The following is a 24,064-nucleotide window of genomic DNA, read 5'->3' as shown; positions in this document are numbered from 1 at the left end:
TGCGCGCCTAGCGCGTATCAGAAGATCGTCGGCTAACGATCTTCGACGATCGCACGCGGGAAACCGCGCGCGGAAGGGCCTCAAAGATCGTCCACGCGCGGGATGGTCTCCCGCGCGCGGACTACTTTCAGCGCTTATGCGCGAGTGAAGATCATAGGCCCCTGTAAGTCTAGAACGCAACAGAAGATCGTCGGGAGAGCGCGCACGCGCGCTTGGTTGAAGGATCAGCTAACTCGTAGATCAGGAACTGGGATGTGTCCCTAAAAGGGAGGGCATCCCCTGAAGAGGACCAAGGAGGTCTGTTTCAGAGCCGACGATCAGCTGAAGTACTGCAAAACACTCCGAGGAGTGGTCTCTGTGAGGGACCTTTCCCGCGAACGGGAGAGGTATCCTTCGTAGAAGAGACTTGGAGACACCGCAGGCTCTACCGCTGATGAGTGCCTGTGCGCTATCTCAGGAACCCCAACGATGTGCGCAAATGCGCAGGGAACGTTGGTAGCATCCTAAATGAATTACTGGAACAGGGTGTCTCTGGAGGCAGTCTCAGGAACAGCAGGAACAGCAGCCGAGCGCTAGGCGCAAGGGAACGTTGTCGCGCAGGGGGGGCCTGGCACTTAAGGGACTTACTCACAATGTAAGAGTCTCTCCTGCCCCGGAGGGAGGAGCCCGTTGGATAACGGGGGGCGTGGGCGCCCAAGGCGCGTCAGCAGTCAAGAACGGATACAGCAAGCAGCAGGTCCACTGAGGGCACGAGAGACCAAAGGTCTAACGTAGCCTGAGTAGTGAGGCCCCGAAGGCATTAGTTGCAAGACCCCGAAGGGTCAGCGCAACGAGAAACCGGAGTTTCCCCGTCACTAATCACCGAAGTTTAGAAGTGACTAAAGTTACGAGAGCCCGAGGAAACTGCGTAACTAAAGCTCCGAGACCCCGAAGGGTCAGGGAAAGAGAGAAACCGAAGTTTCCCTGTCACTAAACACCGAAGTGTTAGTGACTGAACAGCAAGCTGTTTCAACAGGAACAATCCTCCGAAGAGGAGTCTCTATGAGTGACCTCTCTCGTGAACGAGAGGGGTGAGCACTTCGTAGAAGAGACTGGTGATGGAGCCCCAAAGGGCCGTGAGATCAGCTGACGTAAACAGGAACAATCCTTCGAAGAGGAGTCTCTGTGAGTGTCCTCTCACGCGAACGGGAGGAGACACTTCGTAGAAGAGACAAAAGGAGCAATCCTTCGAAGAGGAGCCCTTAGTATGGCCTCCCTCGCGAACAAGAGAGGACCAGACTTATCTTGCAGCTGCTTAACCCCTTGAGCGTAGTGTGACGGGCCGAGAGAGGGTTGTGAACTCAGTTGACTACATCCTGCCTTTGAGTTCACAACCCTCTCTCGGCCTGTCACAGTAGCTACAGAAGCGACCGCTCAGCCCCGAGAGCATAGTCGCTAGTACCATGGTCCGCCCTTGCAACCGCTCAGCCCCTTGAGCAAGTCACAAGGGCGGTCGCTCAGCCCCAAGAGCATAACCGCCTAAGGACCAGGGAAGGTAAGAAGGGAAGTTAACAACTACCCAGGAGGCGAACCTCCTTAGCGTTATAGGATGCACTGAAGAGCTGACAGTAGTCACGGGGGAACTTCCAAGAGAAGAGAACGCCCCTGACGATGTCCTAGAGAGACGCCAGCGACAGCAGACTCCCCAGGCATAAACAGGACAGCTCTGCTTCGAAGACACACAACAGGCACGAAGAAACGGCATCGTAAACTGTAAAATAAAAAGAATAATTATTTAACAGAAATTCCCCCGGGTGAAACTCCGAAGAGAAACCCCGAGGGAAAGTAAAACACAAGAACGAAAGTATGTATGCGCACTCCTCCACTGCGGGTGAGGGGGGGACGAAAAACTTAACAAACAGAAATTATAACATTATAATTATGCAACTGACTTTGAATGTTCCAAGGATCACAGACCCCCGAAGGAACGTGTTCCCCGAGCTGAAATATTAAAAATACAATTATATTCATAAAAATAATTGAGACAAATAAAACGAAATAGCGACTCGGCCTGAGAAGCTATCGTAGGCGTAGTACGGAGTAAGAGGTGAACGACCTCGAGAGAGGGGCCGTACTCCACGAAGGCAACCATGGTGGCCTAGGAGTGAACGGCCGTGACCAAGAAGAGAATCGTGGTGGCCTCACTAAGCCAGCGATCACTCTCGTAAACGTACACAACACCAAAAGCAAAGGAAACTTACTATTTACTATACACAAAAATATATATAAACATCAATAATGTTTAAATATATTAAGTATAAGAAAAGGTAAGTTAAAAAGAAAAAACAATAATGGCCGTCAAGTGAGGATGGGAGCGGAGACATCCGATCACCATCCGAGCCAAAAGTAAGGTGAGCCTTTCACCGGTGTGTGTGAGGGGGAGGGGTAGCAAGCTACCCCTCCCTACCCCCCGCTAACTAGCGGTGGGGTAGTAAACCCTCGTTAAAATTCTTATGGCTCTTCATTCAGCTACGCCGAAGTAATTACCCCATGTAAATAGCGTGGTTTGTATTTCAGTTACGGAACAAACAGAAATAAAGAGCTGAGAGCAAAAACATTAGCGTACGAGAAAGAAAAAAAGAAACGTATCTAGAGAAAGGGAAAAAGAGACAAGAGAAAGGGAAAAAAGAAGAGATGACTGGGTAGCAGAACGAGATTTTAAAAAGTCGCAGAGTTTGAACTAGAGGGACACCGTTGTCTGTAAATAGAGGACATCTGAAGCTTCCAGTTTTTAATGAGAAAAGTGATGATATAGATGCATATCTACAAAAATTTTCAAGTTACATAAAAGCTGGTGAATGGAAAGCTGAGCTTAGGAGCACAACCCTGGTAGAGTTACTTCAGGGAAAAGCATTAAGCATATGTCAACTACTGACACCAGATGAAGGTGATTTTAAGTGTGAAGAATTCTTTGTTGAAAGGATTTGAATGCACAGCAGAAGGATTGCGAAGAAAGTTTCTATGCTGTAAACTCTACAAAGGTTAGATTGCTCAACAATTTTCTGCAAACATAAAAAAGCTGTTTGAACATTACTTGGAATTGGATGAGTGAGGGAATGAGGTTCGGGATTTAAAAGATTTAATACTTCGTGAACAATTTTATCCTGTGTGTGACCATCAACTACGAGTATTCTTGAAAGAGAAAAAACTGAAATCTTTAGCTGAAATTGTTGCAGCAGCCGACTTATATAATGAGTGTAAGGAAGTGATTTTATTGAAACACCTGAACCAGTTCAAGGCAGAAATTTTTGGAGATCTGAATTTAAACCTTCTAGAATAATATGCTTTCTGTGTAAAAAGCCAGTCCACAAAGCAGCTGACTGCTATTCCAAAGGAAATGCTGCTAGAATGACGAAACCTGGAAAGAACTATTACTGCTGTTACCTTGCAAGTAAAGAAAATGGAAATGGCTGCTTGCTTTCTTGAAGTACATCCCTGATAATTGTTGAATGACGAGAGATGGTTGGTGAAAGATGATAAGGGATTTAAAGTATGTAGTAGTACATAGTACATTTTCAGCAGATAGCGGTAGACTAAAAATAGAGATGGGCATGGTAGAAACACACCAAGCACTAACCACGCAGAATGGCGGATGTACAACCGTACTAGTGAAGAAGAACTTGGTGCCCATTGATAAGTTTACTGGCAATACTGTGAATAATATAATGGCAAATTTTATGGTTTTTGCTACCCAGAAGCTGAGATTGAGATAAAAAATCTGTACTTTACAGGTGAAGTAAAAGCTGCATGTCTCAACACCCAGCTGTTTGACCTTATCATTAGCGATATCCCTGGTTCTTCTGATCATTTAAAACCTGAAAATCAAAAGTGCAGTACAGTATTAACCTGTTGTCAAGCGAGGAGAAAATGGAAAAATTATATTTTAATTATAAAATAAATTTTTGAATATACTTACCCGGTGAATATATAATAGCTGCAACCCTGTTGCTCGACAGACAAAAAACAGTAAAAACTCGCCAGCGATCGCTATACAGGTTGCGGGTGTGCCCACCAGCGCCAACTGTCGGCCAGATACCACTCTCGATGTAAACAAAGACTCAATTTCTTCTCATCCCACTGCGTCTCTATTGGGGAGGAAGGGAGGGTCGTTTAATTTATATATTCACCGGGTAAGTATATTCAAAAATTTATTTTATAATTAAAATATCATTTTTAAATATCTAACTTAGCCGGTGAATATATAATAGCTGATTCACACCCAAGGAGGTGGGTAGAGACCAGAGTTAAATATGTTTACATCGTATAAGCTAAGAGTTTTTTATTTCATTTTGGCAGTTATCAATATAACAAAACCAAAATAAATAGGTACCTGGTAAGGAAGTTGACTTAGACGATTACTCTGCCTTGTAAGTACGTCTTCCTTACGGAGCCCAGCGATCCTCTTAGGATGCTGACAGACCCCCAGGAGCTGAAGTATCAAGGGCTGCAACCCATACAACAGGACCTCATCAAACCCCTAATCTGGGCGCTCTCAAGAAATGACTTTGACCACCCGCCAAATCAACCAGGATGCGAAAGGCTTCTTAGCCTTCCGGACAACCCATAAAAACATTAAAACATTTCAAGAGACAGATTAAAAGGATATGGAATTAGGGAATTGTAGTGGTTGAGCCCTCACCCACTACTGCACTCGCTGCTACGAATGGTCCCAGTGTGTAGCAGTTCTCGTAAAGAGACTGGACATCTTTTAAGTAAAATGACGCGAACACTGACTTGCTTCTCCAATAGGTTGCGTTCATGATACTTTGCAGAGATCTATTTTGCTTAAAGGCCACGGAAGTTGCTACAGCTCTAACCTCGTGCGTCTTAACCTTAAGCAAAGATCGGTCTTCCTCACTCAAGTGTGAATGAGCTTCTCGTATTAACAATATGATAAAACATGACAAAGCATTCTTTGACATATGCAAGGATGGTTTCTTAACCGAACACCATAACGCTTCAGATTGGCCTCGTAAAGGTTTAGTACGAGCTAAGTAGAACTTAAGAGCTCTAACAGGGCATAAGACTCTTTCTAGTTCATTGCCTACGATCTCCGATAAGCTGGGAATATCGAAAGATTTAGGCCAAGGACGAGAAGGTAGATCATTTTTGGCTAGAAAACCAAGTTGCAGAGAACAAGTAGCTTTTTCTGACGAAAATCCGATGTTCTTGCTGAAAGCTCACTGACTCTTTTAGCCGAGGCTAAGCATACCAGGAAAAGAGTCTTAAGAGTGAGATCTTTCAGGGAGGCTGACTGTAAAGGCTCAAACCTGTCTGACATGAGGAATCTTAGGACCACGTCTAAATTCCACCCAGGAGTAGCCAAACGACGCTCCTTAGTGGTCTCGAAAGACTTAAGGAGGTCTTGCAGATCTTTATTGTTGGAAAGATCTAAGCCTCTATGCCGGAAGACCGATGCCAACATGCTTCTATAGCCCTTGATAGTGGGAGCTGAAAGGGATCGTCCTTTTCTCAGGTATAAGAGAAAATCAGCTATTTGGCTACAGAGGTACTGGTCGAGGATACAGAAACCGACTTGCACCAGTCTCGGAAGACTTCCCACTTCGATTGGTAGACTCTAATGGTAGACGCTCTCCTTACTCTAGCAATCGCACTAGCTGCCTCCTTCGAAAAGCCTCTAGCTCTCGAGAGTCTTTCGATAGTCTGAAGGCAGTCAGACGAAGAGCGTGGAGGCTTTGGTGTACCTTCTTTACGTGTGGCTGACGTAGGTCTACTCTTAGAGGAAGACTTCTGGGAACGTCTACTAACTATCGAAGTACCTCGGTGAACCATTCTCTCGCGGGCCAGAGGGGAGCAACTAACGTCAACCTTGTCCCTTCGTGAGAGGCGAACTTCTGCAGTACCTTGTTGACAATCTTGAATGGTGGGAATGCGTAAAGATCCAGATGTGACCAATCTAGGAGGAAGGCATCTATATGTATTGCTGCTGGGTCCGGGACTGGAGAGCAATAGATTGGAAGCCTCTTGGTGAGCGAGGTTGCAAAGAGATCTATGGTGGGTTGACCCCAAGTCGCCCAAAGTCTCTTGCACACATCCTTGTGGAGGGTCCATTCGGTTGGAATTACCTGACCTTTCCGACTGAGACAATCTGCTAGGACGTTCAAGTCGTCCTGGATGAACCTCGTTACTAGGGAGATGCCTCGATCTTTTGACCAGATGAGCAGGTCCCTTGCGATCTCGTACAACGTCAGTGAGTGGGTACCTCCCTGTTTGGAGATGTACGCCAAGGCCGTGGTGTTGTCCGAGTTTACTTCCACCACTTTGCCTCAAAGGAGATACTCGAAGCTTCTCAAGGCCAGATGAACCGCCAAAAGCTCCTTGCAGTTGATATGCATGCTCCTCTGACTCGAGTTCCACAGACCTGAGCATTCCCGACCGTCCAGCGTCGCGCCCCAGCCCAAGTCCGATGCGTCCGATAAGAGAACGTGGTTGGGTATCTGAACTGCCAGGGGAAGACCCTCTCTTAGCCTGATATTGTCCTTCCACCAAGTCAGACAAGACTTTATCTTTTCGGAAATCGGGATCGAGACCGCCTCTAGCGTCTTGTCCTTTTTCCAGTGAATAGCCAGATGGAATTGAAGAGGACGGAGGTGTAGTCTTCCTAATGATACAAATTGCTCCAGGGATGACAGCGTCCCTACCAGACTCATCCACAGCCTGACTGAGCAGCGTTCTTTCTTCAGCATCTTCTGGATGGAGAGCAGGGCTTGATCTATTCTGGGGGCCGACGGAAAAGCCTGAAAAACTTGACTGTGAATCTCCATCCCTAAATACAGAATAGTTTGGGATGGGACCAGCTGTGACTTTTCCAAATTGACTAGGAGTCCCAATTCCTTGGCCAGATCTAGAGTCCAATTGAGATCCTTCAGACAGCGATGACTGGAAGAGGCTCTGAGAAGCCAGTCGTCCAAGTACAGGGAGGCTCTGATCTCCGATAGCTCGAAACTGGTACCCCACATTCCTGTAAACAAACCTCAGAAACGGTTGGGAATCCGGGTGTATAGGAATGTGGAAGTATGCCTCCTGAAGGTCGAGAGAGACCATCCAGTCGCCTTCCATAAATGCTGTCAAGACAGCCTGGTAGACTTCATCGCGAAGTTTGTCTTGACAATGAACACATTGAGCGCACTTGCCTCTTACGTACTCCTGCAGTGAACATGGCTGCCAAATCATGGAGCCATCCCTGAGGGACTTGTCTCTGCAGAGAACGTGGCTGTCAGATCATTGGAGCCATCCCTGAAAGCCTTGTTTATGCATGACATAATTGTACAGCAAAACTTCAAAGGCTCGAAAACAGCTGTGAAGTTGACCTGTAAAATCTTGGAGCGTCACCTGGCCAGGCGCCAGGGAGAGTCTACGAGATTTTAGAAGTCTATCTGGGCAGAGGCAGGAACTCCCAAGCCGAGAACTTCTCTCATGTCATATCAGACTCTCGCTCTATAAGCCAGTTTAAAAGAAGGGAAAGCAAAGGCTGTATCCCCCAAACTCCTCCTGGTGATAAACCAGTCGCCTAGCAAACGTAAAGCTCTCTAGGAGAGCGAGAGAGCACTAGCTTATAAAACAACGGCTTCGAAGTAGCTAGGCCTAGTGTAAGCTCTGACGTTTAGGCGAACGAGGAGCAGCAGTTACAAAAAGATCCGGACAAAGATCCTTAAAAATCAGCATGATTTAATTAAAGTCCATAGAGGGCTAAGCAGCTTTAGGCTCCTCTCCGTCTGACAGAGTCCTCAAGGGAATATCAGTAGGAGGGGGAACAGCAACTTCCTCATCTAAAGGAACCTTGTCCGATAATAGCTGAGTCTCAAGCAAGGGAGAGACCTACCGTGGTGGCAATGCTTTACAAGCAGAGTCCACACGCACTGGTGCATTAGTAGCGGACCAGGACGCAACGTCATGTAACTGCTTGACAGTCTGTGAACTGTCAACAACAACAGGTGAGAGAGACCAGGACGCAACATCATGTAACTGCTTGACAGTCTGTGAACTGTCAACAACAACAGGTGCGTGAGGACGCACAGCGTCCACTCGAGACTGCTTTGACCGCCTAGATTGAGCAGTCAAAACAACTCTAGAATGCGGAGGTTGACGCACAGCGTCAAAACAAGTCAACTCCGATTGTTAGCGAACGTCCTGAACGTCAATAGGAGCATCAGCAAGTGGCCTAACGTCCAAATGTGGCTGAAAAACCACACGAGACCGCATCGAGTGTGGTTCTAAACAACCTGACTGACGTGACTTAGCTACGCCAACGTCACCAGGACGCACAAAGGAACGTTAGGTTGGCTGAAAGCCAGGATCTCGATGAGATAAACGGCTAGGCTCAACATACTAATCGGCAGAATAGTCTTCCATAAGGGAGGCAAGCTTATTCTGCATGTCTTGCCGTACAACCCATTTAGGATCAACGGAAATGGTTGCGGTAAGAGACGAGGGTAACGTCTGTGACCGCAAAACCTTGCCAACAAAAAGACTCTCGGAGTCTGTGTTACGCTTTTGTTAGGCGGCGAGCAGTTTTCCGATGACTGCATAGGGTCAGAGCTGTCCTAATGGCTACAACCAGGACGCTGGACCTGTCCTGAAAGGACTGACTTTCGCTTAAGGGCCTCGAAACCTTGTTTCAGGTTTCTTATGCGAAAAGCCTTCGGATGACGAGGAGAAAATTGTCTCTCTCGCCTTATGGTAGGGGAGATCTTGGTAAGATACACCCGATACCATAGAGGGAACGTCTGTTCGCTGATCAAGGCCTCTCGAACCCATAAGACGTACGACATTACTTCTCCCCTGGGCTTGGGAGCTTGCAAGAGGTCCCGGACTAGGTGAACGACAGGCACGAACAGACGAACCCTCGGTTACGCAACACTGTAACACTTTGCACAATATCACTTTATCACTACGATTTTCTGTTTGCACTTATTTCACTGAAATCGAAACTTTTACTGATTTCTACCTGAAGCACGCAATTCTACCCTCATCAAAAGGTAGTAAATGCGAAATCAGTCGTATAATGCAAGCACATTAATACCAGCAAAACACAGTGAACATCTTTTAAGATAAAAAATTCAGTGGCTGGGGAAGAGACTAAACACTAGTTCATTCAAAACTACGTTTTCAATCTCTCACCGTACATTGCCTGGGGACGAGAATAAAACTAAAAACGTTTTATCCTTTCTCCCCGTACAGAGACTAGGGACGAGAGTAACTCGAGAACAACGTTACCCGCTTGAACGGAACGTTTTCTCTCCTCTCTCTCCCTCCATCTCTATCTCTCTCTCTCTTGATTTCGCACCTAAGAGAAGAGCCCAATTACGTTTCGTCAAAAAAAAAAACATGTTATTTGACCAAAGGAAAAAACTGAAAGGTTTTTCAATTAAAAAGTTCCTTTAAAATAGAATTTAAAACATTTAAGCTTTGAAAGAAAAATGAACAAAACGTCAGAATCGATTTACTCTTTCTGCAAAGTGAAACCGTGATACTCTCTCTCTCTCTATCATAACGATAGAGCGCAAACTGCGTAGCATAAATAAACTAAACATTAGTTCATCTTTGAAAACAGTACGAAGACTATTCAAAGAAAATCTTTCATAGAATATTTATTAAAAATATTCATTTAAAAAGTTTTAAATCATTAGCTCTTTAAAAGCTATTACGATTGAAAAGGGCTCAACGTTGTTTAACTTCGGTTTCCAAGTTAGGACCGCCTACTCTCAGGAAAGGTCGCATATAAACAAATCATTAAAATTTATTTTTATGTTTATTATAAATGGAAAGTTAATCGAAGAGGCCTAATAAAGGCGGTGAGATATAAAATATATAGAGGAAAATCTATAATTAATTTATAACGTGATAAGATAATTGCTAAAAGCCTAAACACACTTCCGTCTAAGGGAAGGGTCGGCCATTTAAAAGTCAAAGAAAGTCCATACTCTCTTTGTCATCAAAAATTAAATCTATCCAAAAACGAGTTCAAGATTTAAGATGAAGATAAAACACCTGCACTGCGAAAGCTCAAACCAAAATGAAGTACTTCACCAAATATGTTGAGAAAACTCCAGGTTCTACAGCGAGTAAAAGTACGTCTTGTCGACACGTCGACAGAGAAGAAATTGAGTCTTTGTTTACATCGAGAGTGGTATCTGGCCGACAGTTGGCGCTGGTGGGCACACCCGCAACCTGTATAGCGATCGCTGGCGAGTTTTTACTGTTTTTTGTCTGTCGAGCAACAGAGTTGCAACTATTATATATTCACCGGCTAAGTTAAATATTTAAAATTTCTATTTAGGGATAGATGTTAACACAGCTTTGAATTAAAGCAATAAGAACATAAGGCAAGACTAAAATTCTATTTCATGACAAACATTGCAGAGGGTATGAATTTAGGTTAAGGATTTACCAATTATTCCCTTCAAAACTTTCAAATACTTATGTATCTATATTTACACAAAGGCAAATGGTGAGGATATCCTACTTACCAATAAGAATAGTAATGTGTTTTTTCTTTTTACTTAAATAATGATCAATTAATCCACCAACAACAGACAAGGCTAAATCTTTGAAAGCAAGTGTGGTACCATGAAAGAGTTCAACAATATTGAGTCCTCCTACTAGCTTTTCTATTCGGACCACTTCAGGAATCCGAAACCGTTTCAGGCAACTGGTGATGATATCTGGGGAGAAAATATTAATTTTACTATCTATTGTTATTTTGTAAAGTACACTACTTCTTTTGATATACAGTAATCACTTCAAGTATTTAAAGTAATAATAGTTGATAACATATAAATAATGACCCTCCCCTCCTGAAATAGTTTTAAGCTCTGAACTATCAAGGGTAAATACATTCTGTATTTATGATTACTAAACAGTCACGAATATTAACTTCCCTTTCATATGGCAAAATGTAGTTTTATACAGTACTTAGAACAAGCACACATATAGTAATCATGTAATGCAGTACACAATAGCCCTTGCACAATTGGGCTTAATGAAAAACTTTTCATAAATCATCTACTTTATAATAGTACAGGAAATAACAGCAATTTTTGAGAGGAATCGTGCATATGATGATACAAGCAAAAAATTTGACACACTTGTTCTCTAACTTTGAAAGGTTTAAATATTTTTCATGAATGGCAGAGGCAAGGGACAGTGATAATGCCCTAGAGACATGCCATAGGAAGATGGTACCAACAACAGCCAATTTCACAGAAATGGAAGGGAAAGACCGCTTCTGGGGCTTTTCTAGGAAGCTGGTACCAGCTACAGCCAAGTACTCAGGAATGCAAGGAAGAATCCACATCTGGAGCCTTCCTTGGAAGCTGTTATCAGCCACAGCCAAGTTCACAGGAATGGAATGAAGAGTCCCCCTCTGGAGCCTTCCTAGGAAGCTGGTAACCCAAAAAGGCTCAGCCACAGATGAATCCAAAGACCAGAAGGAAGAGCTTCACTGGAGTCTTCCCAGGAAGCTGGTACCAACCTCAACCAAGTTCAAAGGAATGGAAGGAAGAGTCCATCTCTGGAGCCTTCCTCGGAAGATGGTAATCCAAAGGGACCTGCCACAGATGAATCCATAGAACCAGAAAAATAGGCCCACAGGAGCCTTCTTAGGAAGCTCGTACCAGCCATAGTCAATTTCACAGGAATGAAAGGAAGAGTCCAATTCTGAAGCTTTTCTAGAAAGCTGGTACCAGCCACAGCCAAGTACACAAGAATGGAAGGTAGAGTCCTCTATTTGAACTTTCCTTCGAAGCTGGTACCAGCCACCTCCTCTTGGCCTCCAGCTAAAAGTCTTGTATACACATACGAGCAAATATTGAAATCTTAAGTATTGAAATGTTTTGAACATGTAGGAATGTATGTAGAAAATTTGTACGAAAAAAAAACAGTAACACTGTAGTAGTAGGACAAAGGTCTATAAGATGGCCCATAAATTTATCGAAAAAAATTTATGATGACCTATACCTGCTAAGAGTTTACTTTAGTTGTTTCCGCTGGAAGAAAAAATTTTATTTTCCGTCTAATCACAAAAAAAGGAAAAGCTGTAGTAAAACATTTTTGATGATTTTGAAAGCCTTTCTAATGTGCTGTCCAATACTGTACCTCATACCATTTAAAACTGATGATGGAATCTCTTCTTCATCAATGAATTTCCGAGCAACAGCAAAAACTAGATCTGGATATGAATACTTAGACCACTGCTCCATTTCTTTATGACTTAGGTTGGGTAGGAATTCTGGCATGTACAGTCCACCATCTTTAGCATACCCTGGAAATGAAAACCATCTGTTAAATGTTACTTATTTTTATGGTGTTAGAATTACATTATTGGCATTATTTTTCATGACTGAATTATCAATTACTGTATTCTGTTACATGACAATATTGTATTCAAACTGTTGCTACTGATATATGTCAAATCTAAAGTTAACTTTAATAGGTTACAAACTAGGATTTAATTAATGGGAACTGCACTTTTTATATAGAAAGCATCTAGTTACTGGGAGGAAAGCATTAGACACTTGTCCTACCCCTAGAAGAGCATTATTAAACTGCTATACCATATCTAATTGTTCAGACAACTAGACATCTAGATGGTAAGCTACCACAACACTTCAGCGAGTTCATGATGTTGACATTCCTGACAATACAATCAAAACCAATATTGGACATAAAGTGTCTAGTTGTGTATTGTGTACAGAAAAATAGTTATACACCAGTTATTTAATGTGAAAAATTACTCCAAAGACTCTGAGTTTTTGCTCAATGTAAACATATTTGTATATTTCATACCATGTTTATCAATTTAGAAAATTCTCTAAATATTAAGTACTAAACCATAGGAAAAAGTTTCTTTAAAAACAAGAGGAAATTGGAAGTGTTTTTTTATATTATTGTCATATTTAAAGCTTTAGAATATGAATGAATCTGATAATTTACACTACTTTTTTATATTTGTAAAAAAGAGAATTTTGCAAATTAGTACTAGCTTTTAGAATGAAAACTGGAGTATTGTATAGTGCAGTACAGTCAGGTAAACACAGTACAGTAATTATATACAATCATGAATATATAATTCCTAATCTTCATAATAAAATGTATTATTTTGATACATACCCCTTAGTTTGCTTGCATTATTCTATTCAAAACGCAAAATAAAAAAATGGATAATTTTTCCCTAATGTATGATGTCACCAACCTCAAACCCTGTGCCACCCCATGACGAGCCACCAGGCCTGCTACCTTGTAAGTAGTCATATTCTAATTGTTGGTAAGGATAGCAGTACTTTTCATTTGTTCCTACACATATACAGAGCAACAGCCACCTGTTGAGATATACCGCTAGTTATTGGGTCCTTTGACTGGCCAGACAGTACTACATAAGATTCTTCTCTCTGGTTATGGCTCATTTTTCCTTTGCCTTCACATTTATCGAATGGTCTGCCCTACTGTTTTCACACTAGCCTCTGTAGTCATACACCTGACAACACTAAGCTAACCAAACTATTCTTCTTTGTTCATGGGGTTAACTACTGTACTATAATTGTTCAGTGGCTACTTTCTTCTTGGTAAATTAATTCTTTGGCTATAGTAAGCACCTCTCCTAGGAGGACACTCCAAAATCAAATCATTGTTTTCTAGTCTTAGGCAGTGCCATAGTCTCTGTATCAAGATCTTCACTGTCTTGGGGTAGAGTTTTCTTGCTTGAGGGTACACTCAGGCACACTTTCTATCTTTTTTCTCTTGTTTTTTATTTTAAGTTTTTATAATTTATATATAAAAGATTTAATTTAATGTTCTTACTGTTCTTAAAATATTCTATATTAATTATTCATTATTTCTTTTATCGTTTATTTTTTTCCATATTTCCTTTCCTCACTGGGCTATACAGTATATATATATATATATATATATATATATATATATATATATATATATATATATATATATATATATATATATTTTTGGGCTCAAGCCATGGCGTCCTGATGGAAGGTTCCTGTTTGGTAGCTTCCTTGGGTATAAGACTACTAAGATATTCCCAGAGAATTTAACCACAGGTTATCACAGAATTCTAACTTCTGGAGCGAGTATCTCAAAGGTTTCCCTTTAAGACATCGTAATACAACAGGGGACACGCATGTCTGGTCGTGCCACATAGCTATCTCCACCCCGAACAGAGTTAACGCTTCGGTGTGTAAGGGCTGAGAATAGCTGGGAGCCGTTCCACAGCTAATCTCACTCGTGGCTACTACTGATACTCGAGACGTAAACAAACGGACGCCATTGCTCTAATGACGTCACGCGCGTCTTTATCCTTTGTTTAGTAGCTGCCCTACTGAGACGGATTTTCCCTTGTGTGAACTTTATCGTTTTGCATCTTCGCTATGTCGTTACCTTCAGCCTCGCCTTCTTCTGGAAAGTTGAGTACAAGGTTCCAGTATTGTTTAATTAAGCTCTGGCCGTAAAGTAAATATTATTTTGCGAAATAATTGATGTTTTGTGGCAGAGCTGTGCCTCTACCGGACCCGCCATTTTATGGCGTCGTTGTTGTTTTGCATGTCTTATTTAGTTAGCCACAACAACGCTTCCGGCCTTATATACTAATCGAATACATTAGTTTATTTAGTCTTCATAGCTAGGAACTTTTATATCGTGTTTAGACGCTTTTTATCGGTCATCGATTGACCTCATACCAGTCGGCTACTATAGCCCCCAGGCCAGGAGCCTATATACAAGTGTTCATGCATGATTTATCAGTGATCCTAGACTAAGTTATGAAGATAGTGGCATTATTATTTTACAATACTTTTGACTAGTGATGCAAATGTTTTCGCCTTCAGGGACCATATAGGGGATAGGCTAGTCAGTGATTCTTACTAGCCTAACCTAACCTTAGGACCCCTATATGCTTCCTTCATCCCCTGCCTTGGCATTCCCTCTAATTAGCCTTGATCCCTTTTCTGAGTAAAGGGATTTATTGTCTAATAGAGTATTATATCGCCTCTCAGTCCTCCCTAAAGGAATGAACCCCCTTTAGGATTGCGTCTGAGAGTGAGGTTAGGCTAGCCTACCTCTATGGCTAGGATAGTCTGCGACTTTCCTGCGATAGCGATACGTCTTCTTCCTTGCCTAGTTCAGGACTTTTAGCCCTGATCTAGGTCGGGTTAGGAAGGTTTCTCTGTTCCATGCTGAAACTGTACTCTTGCACCGTTTTAGCCGATCAGCCTAATCTTAGGTTAGGGAGTGTCCTCCCTTCCCTTTGTGGCCGCTCTGGTACAGAAACCCTTCCTGGGAAGACCCCTCTCTTCTCCCTCCCCACCTATCTCTTGTATAGCCTAGCCTATGCTTAGGTTAGTTTATACTCATCTGTCCCCTGTCCTACAACTCCTCCTTAGGGTGGATGAGTAGGGCTACCCGAGCTTCCTTGTGCAGTCCGCTCTGGTACATATACCTTCATAGTGTCCTATAAGGTTAGTTCCTAGTGTAGCTCTGCATAAGGGAGTCTCCCCCCCCCCATCTTGGGTGTTCCCTAGTCCTCCCTTGGGCTACCTGCTCCCGGTCCCTAGTGACCCCTGCATATGGATGATAGAGCCTGTCTCTATCATGGGTACACCTCCTCAGGGAGGGGGAGGGATGTCTGGAACCCTGAAGGTACTTCCTGCATCCTTCCCCCCCTCCCCCTGTCTCTCTATCTATCCGGGTGCCGGTCTCTTGCCGCCTCTTATGCCGGCAATACCTGCCTCTTGGTGACTTCCCTACCCTTGCCGCCAGCCCCCCGTGTTCCGAGGGACTGCCGGCTGCCGCCGGCTACTACCGGCGGCTCTCCTACTCCTATCTAATCGTCCGCTTGCCGGTCGATCTCCGGAGTGCCGGCATATACTGCCGGCAACCCGATACTACCTGTACCATCCTTACCCCAGTCACCAATCCGGCATCCTCCGGCTGCCGGAGCCGCCGCTCCCTGCCGGCGTGCCGCCGTTGTGCCGGCGGCCGCCATCCTGGTATCTAACTGACTTTTGAAAATTGTCTGTTCTAATGCCAGAATCTATGCTGGAGCGAGCTCCGGCGTGCCGGCGGCTTGCCGGATACCCCGGAGGCGTCAAGAATACTTGCACCCCCTCTCTGTAGCTATCATAAGACTAAGATAGCCCTACCTGGCAAATAGATAAGCTGCTTTGCTTCTAAGATCAGTACCTAGTACTGCTCTATTAGTGATCATGCTGTCTCTTTGCATTCTTCTATTTCCAGCATGCTATGTGCATCTTAGCACGGCTGGTTGCCAGAAGCAGTTACCCTTAATGAGACCTTCTGGCTCTTATCTGGGAACCGAATGAATTCGATCCCAACCTTGTCCTTGGCTTTCCATGGAGTTCCAATATAATGGGAATCCTAAGAAACTATATCCAATGATCTCGGTCATTTGGATTATCCCAGGACCAAGCCTATGGTAACCAGCCGGGCGAGATGCATGGAGCGTGTTCTCCTTTACTGTTTCACTCTCTATGCATCACACCTTCTGTAAGTTAAAATTAATGATTAATATTAACTTAATTTAAGAGCCATTCCTATGACTCCCCCATACTCATTTTCTCTTTCTTCCACAGGAGGAGCAGATGAAGTGCGATTTCGCATACTGTGCCGTGAAACGCTCCCAGTTTTACGGACATACGGCGTGCAGGACTCACGCCCCTTGCTCAGACAAGAAAGGGGATTGGAAGTTCTGGAATCCACTGGAATGTACGGTCTGCCAGGCCTACCTAGTTGAGGCCTTCCATAACCCTCCCTCAGCGGAGGTTAGAGACATTGCTCGTGAGAAACTGCGCAAGTGGGTGCGTGGTTTTCAGAGGAATGCCACTGGACCGTACCTGGCCACCGAAGAACTGAGGTCCCTGTTGTTCCCTAAGGCCTCCCCTGATTCAGTGGTTCCAAAGGAAGCAATCCCCACTGTCCAAATTACGGTGGAACCTGATGTGGTCATGGCTCAGTCCATGCACGAGTGTCGCCTAGATTCCGAAGAGGATGAACAGATCTCTGACGTCTCGGAAGACACGGAGAAGACGCTTATGGCTCAAGGAGCCGAAGAGGACGAAGACAAGGTGGAATACACCGAGTCGGAGATTGGAGCTACTCCCTCGTCCATCCCTCCGCCTACTCCTACACCGACGGATGTGTCCATTCCGTCCACCTCCTCGACCCCGGATCCTTCCTCTTCTACACAAGAACTGATCCGACTGATTAGAGCTGTCATGGACGACAGACTGAAGGAGAACCAGGAGTCCATCAGGTCTATGATTGGATCCAGAGAACCGAAGAAGATCTCGGTTAAGGATCTCCCAGCTTGCTCTCATGCCAACCCGTGGAGGTATGCAGAGCATATGGTTATTGCGACCGGCAGGATCTTTGTTAGTGACAAAATCGGCACGGTCCCGTTGGAAGATGTGGAATTCTTCCCAAGCTTCGAGGCCTACCCGGACTGTTACGTCCGGCTTCGTTCTGAACCTGCCTCGAAGGAGGAGACCGAACCTAAGGAAGAGATAGTGTTCGATCTCGCAAAGGCCCAGGCTATGCTAGCCTCCGCATTTAAGAGCAGGGGCTTTACCTGCTCTAAGCTTCCTGCCTTGAGCAAGAAGCATCCTACTTATGTCGCTCCCGACACTGCGATTCTTCCATTTTTGGAAAAGGCCTTGGCTGCATGCCTTAAAGCGGCGGAAGAAGGGAAACCCTGCCCTGCACTGGAGGAGTGCAGACCCTTCTCCATCGTAACGCCCCCTGACACTAGACAATGGAAAGATGTCCAACATACTTTCGTTGTGGGTAGGCTCGATCCTGACGTTGCCGGACGTCAGTTTAATGAAGACCTCCCTAAGCTCAATGATCACCTCCTTCGCCGGGAACAAGACACGAAGGAGAGGCTTGCAGCGTCTCTTTCTCATCAAGTCCAACTTGAAGTTATGGCCTGTGACACAGCAGTACCCGATCACTACATGGTACTGGCCAAATCCCACTTACTCACGGTAATGAAGGACTTGTACCATTTCATAAAGGCTCGTAGAGCCTGTCGTGAATTCGTGTTTGTCGGTGCCACCGTGAAACACGAACCCCGGAGGCTGATTTCCTCCAACATCTGGGGAAAGCACCTGTTTCCTTCGGACCTTGTCAAGGAAATAACGGACAGAGCCGCCACGGAGAATAGGAACCTTCTCCACAAATGGGGCATGTCCAGGAAAAGGAAAACCTCTCAGGACGATGGACCTCAGCCTAAGAGGAAACCTCAGAAACCGAAACCCCAGCAACGTCAACAAAGACGTCAGTTTCCGGGACCCGCTACCTCCCAAGTGGTTGCCCAACCACAACAGACCTTTCAATTGGTCCCCCAACCGGTGTTGTCACAGTCACCGGTCTTCACCCCTGCCTTTGAGCAGCCATCCACTACCTTTCATGCCAGAGGTAGAGGCTCGTCCAGGGGTGCAAGCAGAGACGCCTCTCGTCGTCCCTCCAGAGGTAGAGGAGGAAAGGGAGCTAGCGGCCGAGGCAACAAGTCCTCGGGACACCAGAAGCAATGAAGTGCTTCCGGTGGGAGGAAGACTCCGCCAATTCCAGGATCGTTGGACCTTCGATCCTTGGGCACACAGCATCATCAAGAACGGTCTAGGCTGGAGTTGGGTGCAACCACCCCCAATCTTCCAGCGGTTCTTCCAACAATCGACCCCCATTCTGGAAGAATATGTTCTAGACCTCTTGAACAAGAAGGTGATAAGGAAGGTAAAGTCCACCAGGTTCCAAGGGAGACTGTTTTGCGTTCCCAAGAAGGACTCAGACAAGCTCAGAGTCATTCTGGACTTATCCCCCCTCAACAAGTTCATAGAGAACAACAAATTCAAGATGCTGACGCTTCAACAAATAAGGACCCTTCTGCCTCAAGGTTCCTACACGGTCTCTATAGACCTGGCGGATGCCTATTGGCACATTCCAATGAACCATCACGCTTCCTCCTACCTAGGATTTCGACTCCAAAGGAAAAGCTACGCCTTCCGGGCCATGCCATTCGGCCTCAATGTGGCCCCTCGGATCTTCACGAAGCTGGCAGACGCCATAGTACAACAGCTCCGCCTAAGAAACGTCCAGGTGATGGCCTACCTCGACGACTGGCTAGTCTGGGCTCCATCGCCCGAAGAGTGTACAAAGTCTTGCGACGAAGTTACCCAGTACCTAGAACACCTGGGATTCAAGATCAACGAGAAGAAATCTCGCCTCTCTCCGGCTCAGAAGTTTCAGTGGCTGGGAATCCACTGGAATCTTCAGTCACACCGCCTTTCCATCCCCCAGAAGAAAAGGAAGGAAATAGCAGGGTCTGTCAAGCGACTACTGAAATCCAAACGCATTTCAAGACGACAGCAGGAACGAGTTCTAGGCTCTCTACAATTCGCCTCAGTGACAAACCCAGTGCTTCGTGCACAGCTAAAGGATGCCGCGGGAGTCTGGAGACGATCGGCATCCATCGCTCGAAGAGACCTCAAGAGACGGCTTCCAAACAGACTTCGACGCCTCCTAAAGCCGTGGTCGGAAGCAATGGCCCTGAAAAGGTCCATTCCTCTCCAACACCCTCCTCCTTCACTCAACATCCACACGGATGCCTCACTGGAGGGCTGGGGAGGTCACTCCCACCTGAAACAAGCTCAAGGGACCTGGTCTCCACTATTCAAGACGTTCCACATAAACATCTTGGAGGCCATGGCGGTCCTTCTTACTCTGAAGAAACTATCCCCGCCGCCCTCGATCCACATCCGTCTAACCCTAGACAACTCGGTGGTAGTTCGTTGTCTCAATCGCCAAGGCTCAAGATCGCCCCAGATAAATCAGGTGCTTCTCCCAATCTTCCGTCTGGCGGAGAAGAAGAAGTGGCACCTGTCTGCAGTTCACCTACAAGGATTCCGCAACGTGACAGCGGATGCTCTATCTCGGACAAACCCGATAGAGTCGGAATGGTCTCTAGACGCAAGATCATTCTCCTTCATCTCTCATCAAGTCCCAGAACTTCAGATAGATCTCTTTGCAACGAGCGACAACAATCAACTTCCTCTGTACGTAGCCCCGTACGAGGACCCCAAGGCAGAAGCGGTGGACGCCATGTCACTGGACTGGAACAGATGGTCCAAGATATACCTGTTCCCTCCCACCAACCTTCTGTTGAAAGTCCTCTCCAAACTGAGAACCTTCAAAGGGACAGCGGCCCTAGTGGCTCCCAAGTGGCCCCGGAGCAACTGGTACCCCCTGGTCCTGGAGCTGCAGCCCAAGCTGATCCCTCTCCCGGGCCCAGTTCTCTCTCAACAAGTACAGAAGTCAACTGTCTTCGCTTCATCATCGAAAATCAAGGACCTTCATCTCATGATTTTCTCTCCCTTGCCGCAAAGAAGAGGTTTGGGATCTCGAAGAAAAGTCTAGACTTCCTAGAGGAATACAAGACCGAATCCACGAGACGGCAATATGAATCATCCTGGAGGAAATGGGTCTCCTTTGTTAAAGCAAAAAATCCTAAAGAAATCACCATTGATTTCTGTATGTCCTTCTTCATTCACCTTCATGGACAAGGATTAGCAGCCAATACGATTTCGACCTGCAAATCGGCTTTGACTAGACCAATTCTATACGCTTTCCAAATTGATCTGTCCAGCGACATCTTTAACAAACTGCCGAAAGCATGTGCTCGCCTACGCCCAGCACCCCCTCCGAAACCGATCTCCTGGTCACTAGACAAGGTGCTCCATTTCGCCTCCAACTTGGACAACGATTCATGCCCCCTCAAGGATCTGACTCAGAAAGTTATATTTTTATTTGCTCTCGCCTCGGGAGCTCGAGTCAGCGAAATAGTGGCATTATCAAGAGAAGAGGGACACATCCTGTTTGCTGATTCAGGAGAAGTGACCCTCTCCCCTGATCCGACGTTTCTCGCCAAAAATGAATTACCCACCAAAAGATGGGGCCCTTGGAGAATATGCCCCCTGAAGGAGGATGTCTCTCTATGTCCAGTAGAGAGCCTCAAGGTCTATCTTCGCAGAACTTCAAACTTTGGTGGAGGCCAACTCTTCAAAGGAGAAACATCGGGCAGCGACCTGTCACTGAAACAATTAAGAGCGAAAATCACCTACTTCATTCGCAGAGCGGATCCGAACAGTACACCCGCTGGTCATGATCCTAGAAAAGTGGCATCTTCTCTGAACTTCTTTCAGAGCATGGACTTTGAGAGCCTTAAAAACTTTACGGGCTGGAAGTCCTCGCGAGTTTTCTTTAAACATTATGCGAAACAAGTGCACGAAATCAAACATTTTGTGGTAGCCGCAGGTAGTGTTATGAAACCTGCACCTAACTCTGCGTAGAACAGTGAGTTACTTGGGACTCTAACTCTTCGGGTGCCTATGTTGACCCTCGAGTGATTCATAGTGATGTCTAAAAACACTTAGTGCTTTTATAACTGTTCTTATCCCAGGTGAAATGTCATAGTGTTACACAAGTGCCGCATGCCTTGAGCATGATGTGTTATTTAAAGACTTGCGTTCCTCGAGAACGAGTACCTACTAATCCTGAAATTCCCTTTCAGATTCAAGAGCAAGCCTTTATTTCTATGTACATTATTATTACTGTAAATGAACTTTACTTTTGCTGTAAATTATTTAATTTCTGCATTGTGAAATAAAATTTCTATTTTATTACTTATGCGTCTCTTTCAGCTCCTACTTACTATGAAATACATACTGTCATAGTTTTATTTACTCCTCCTTTCTTATGGTCATGAAGAATTTAAGATGTCCATTCCTAAATTATATTCACCTTGCCTCAGTAAGGTTCCTACACGAATACTTACTTCTGATAATCAGGAGATGAACTCTACGCACAGTGCCCAACCACCACTGGCCTACTTCAGAATGTTCCTATACAAATATCAAACATTCTGCTTCATCTCTAAGCTCTTAAAAAGTTCTTCTGTCAAGATGAATAGCCCTTCAATACCACTTTGACGTCGGCATAGCCCATGGGAACTTCCTACCAATGGGGGGCAGGATATTTCGTTCCTATGGTTCTTACCTAAGATTACTTTGCTGTTTTGTCAATGCCTAGGCACTTAACTCTGGGGGAAAATCTACCACGATACATTGATTCTCTGGTACTCTTCCATCAGGACGCCATGGCTTGAGCCCAAAAAACGGATTTTGAGCGAAGCGAAAAATCTATTTTTGGGTGAGATAGCCATGGCGTCCTGATGGACCCTCCCTACTACTTCGTTCAGTTTGCTCCCACCCTACACAATTGTATCATGGTGATGGGCAGCAACTGGCGCCAGGATAAAGACGCGCGTGACGTCATTAGAGCAATGGCGTCCGTTTGTTTACGTCTCGAGTATCAGTAGTAGCCACGAGTGAGATTAGCTGTGGAACGGCTCCCAGCTATTCTCAGCCCTTACACACCGAAGCGTTAACTCTGTTCGGGGTGGAGATAGCTATGTGGCACGACCAGACATGCGTGTCCCCTGTTGTATTACGATGTCTTAAAGGGCAACCTTTGAGATACTCGCTCCAGAAGTTAGAATTCTGTGATAACCTGTGGTTAAATTCTCTGGGAATATCTTAGTAGTCTTATACCCAAGGAAGCTACCAAACAGGAACCTTCCATCAGGACGCCATGGCTATCTCACCCAAAAATAGATTTTTCGCTTCGCTCAAAATCCGTATATATATATATATATATATATATATATATATATATATATATATATATATATATACATAAAACTACAGTTAACAATTAATATCAATTTTTTTTAGACTCAGGGATGGCCAAGTTTAAATAGAAGTGGGGTGTCATATACCAACAGCAGTAATCGTTGAAGGAGTCAGCTACACTATGGTCTAATTTGGTTATGAAAACATGGAAGAAATGCATCCTCATGCATTGAAACGTTTTGGCTGCTAGTATCAACAAGCACAATCTGTTAATCTGTACCTTTGCTTGTCTTTTTAGTGCTTTCACAGATTGGCAGAGAGGTAAATGCCAGCAGGGAAAATGGGTTTACTATGACCTCACCATCAAAAGTCTGATGGCTTAAACGACAACCGACTGGAATACCTATCCATCAATGGGGTATGTATTGTCCTTATTCAATGGTTGATCAATTTAAACCACATATGAGTCCTTTCAAGATGAAGACTCAAGCCCTACAAGAGAAGTAGAATTTGGGATGCCATTGCTGACAGCTTAAAGTGTATGCCTCTATACAGCATCAGAGTGGAACTGCATTCCTAACCATGTTTGCTAAAGTCATTGCTATTAGACCCGATATGCATTTGCATTTAAAACTAATTCTCCTTACATGTGAATACAATCAACTGTTAAAGTTTTCCAAAGTATTATATAATCACAAGTACAATGCCTGTATAATAAAACAAAAAGATAAATGAAATTCTGTTAAACTCCTTTTTAACCATTTACTGCTTGTGGAAATAAAACTCAGAACTTGGACTTATAAGTTATATCTCCACATGGAGGAGTATTACCTACCCTAGGAGAAGGTTGAGGTCTTACCCTACCCTCTTACAAATTCTTCCCAATGACCAGCCTTCGAGGAACTCAAGGGGGAAAAAGCAGGTCGACCAACACCTAAAGAAAAGGAGCTATAAAGCTACTTAGGCAAATGTTTGACCATAGCCAACACTAATACCAAAGTTTCCTTAGTCTTCTTAGCAAACTTCAACCACTGTTGAGGCAGTCATGACCAGTACTCATCAGAAGGGGATGACTGCAAACAGTTATGGCCAAAGAAAAATATACACAGATGATGGGAATCAATGGTAGGCTTCAATATAACCCTACCATACTTTTTACCAGGTTTTTAACTGACACTACTGCATATCAGCACACTTATCTATGTACTCTGGAAAGAGAAAGCAAAACATTAAAACTCTACAGGCAAAATATGACAAAACAGCAAGAGTACATGTTCACTGCTTTTGGTCGA

The 24,064-nt window shown here is 44.6% G+C and overlaps 1 protein-coding gene across 1 annotated transcript in view; it reads right to left on the bottom strand.

Annotated features, from left to right (window-relative positions):
* LOC137632334 (threonine synthase-like 2) overlaps positions 1-24,064 on the bottom strand; it is an 81,058-nt gene that overhangs the window by 32,296 nt on the left and 24,698 nt on the right. The window contains exons 3-4 of the mRNA XM_068364266.1: positions 12,164-12,322; positions 10,530-10,724 (exon numbers count right to left, since the gene is read on the bottom strand). Coding sequence (XP_068220367.1) covers positions 10,530-10,724; positions 12,164-12,322 — 354 coding nt within the window. The remainder of the gene's footprint in view (positions 1-10,529; positions 10,725-12,163; positions 12,323-24,064) is intronic.

This window comes from Palaemon carinicauda, chromosome 41 (genome assembly GCF_036898095.1).
Source record: "Palaemon carinicauda isolate YSFRI2023 chromosome 41, ASM3689809v2, whole genome shotgun sequence".
Lineage (NCBI taxonomy): Eukaryota > Metazoa > Arthropoda > Malacostraca > Decapoda > Palaemonidae > Palaemon > Palaemon carinicauda.
The sequence above is the reverse complement of the archived record's forward strand: the minus strand, read 5'-3'. Positions and strand labels throughout refer to the sequence as shown.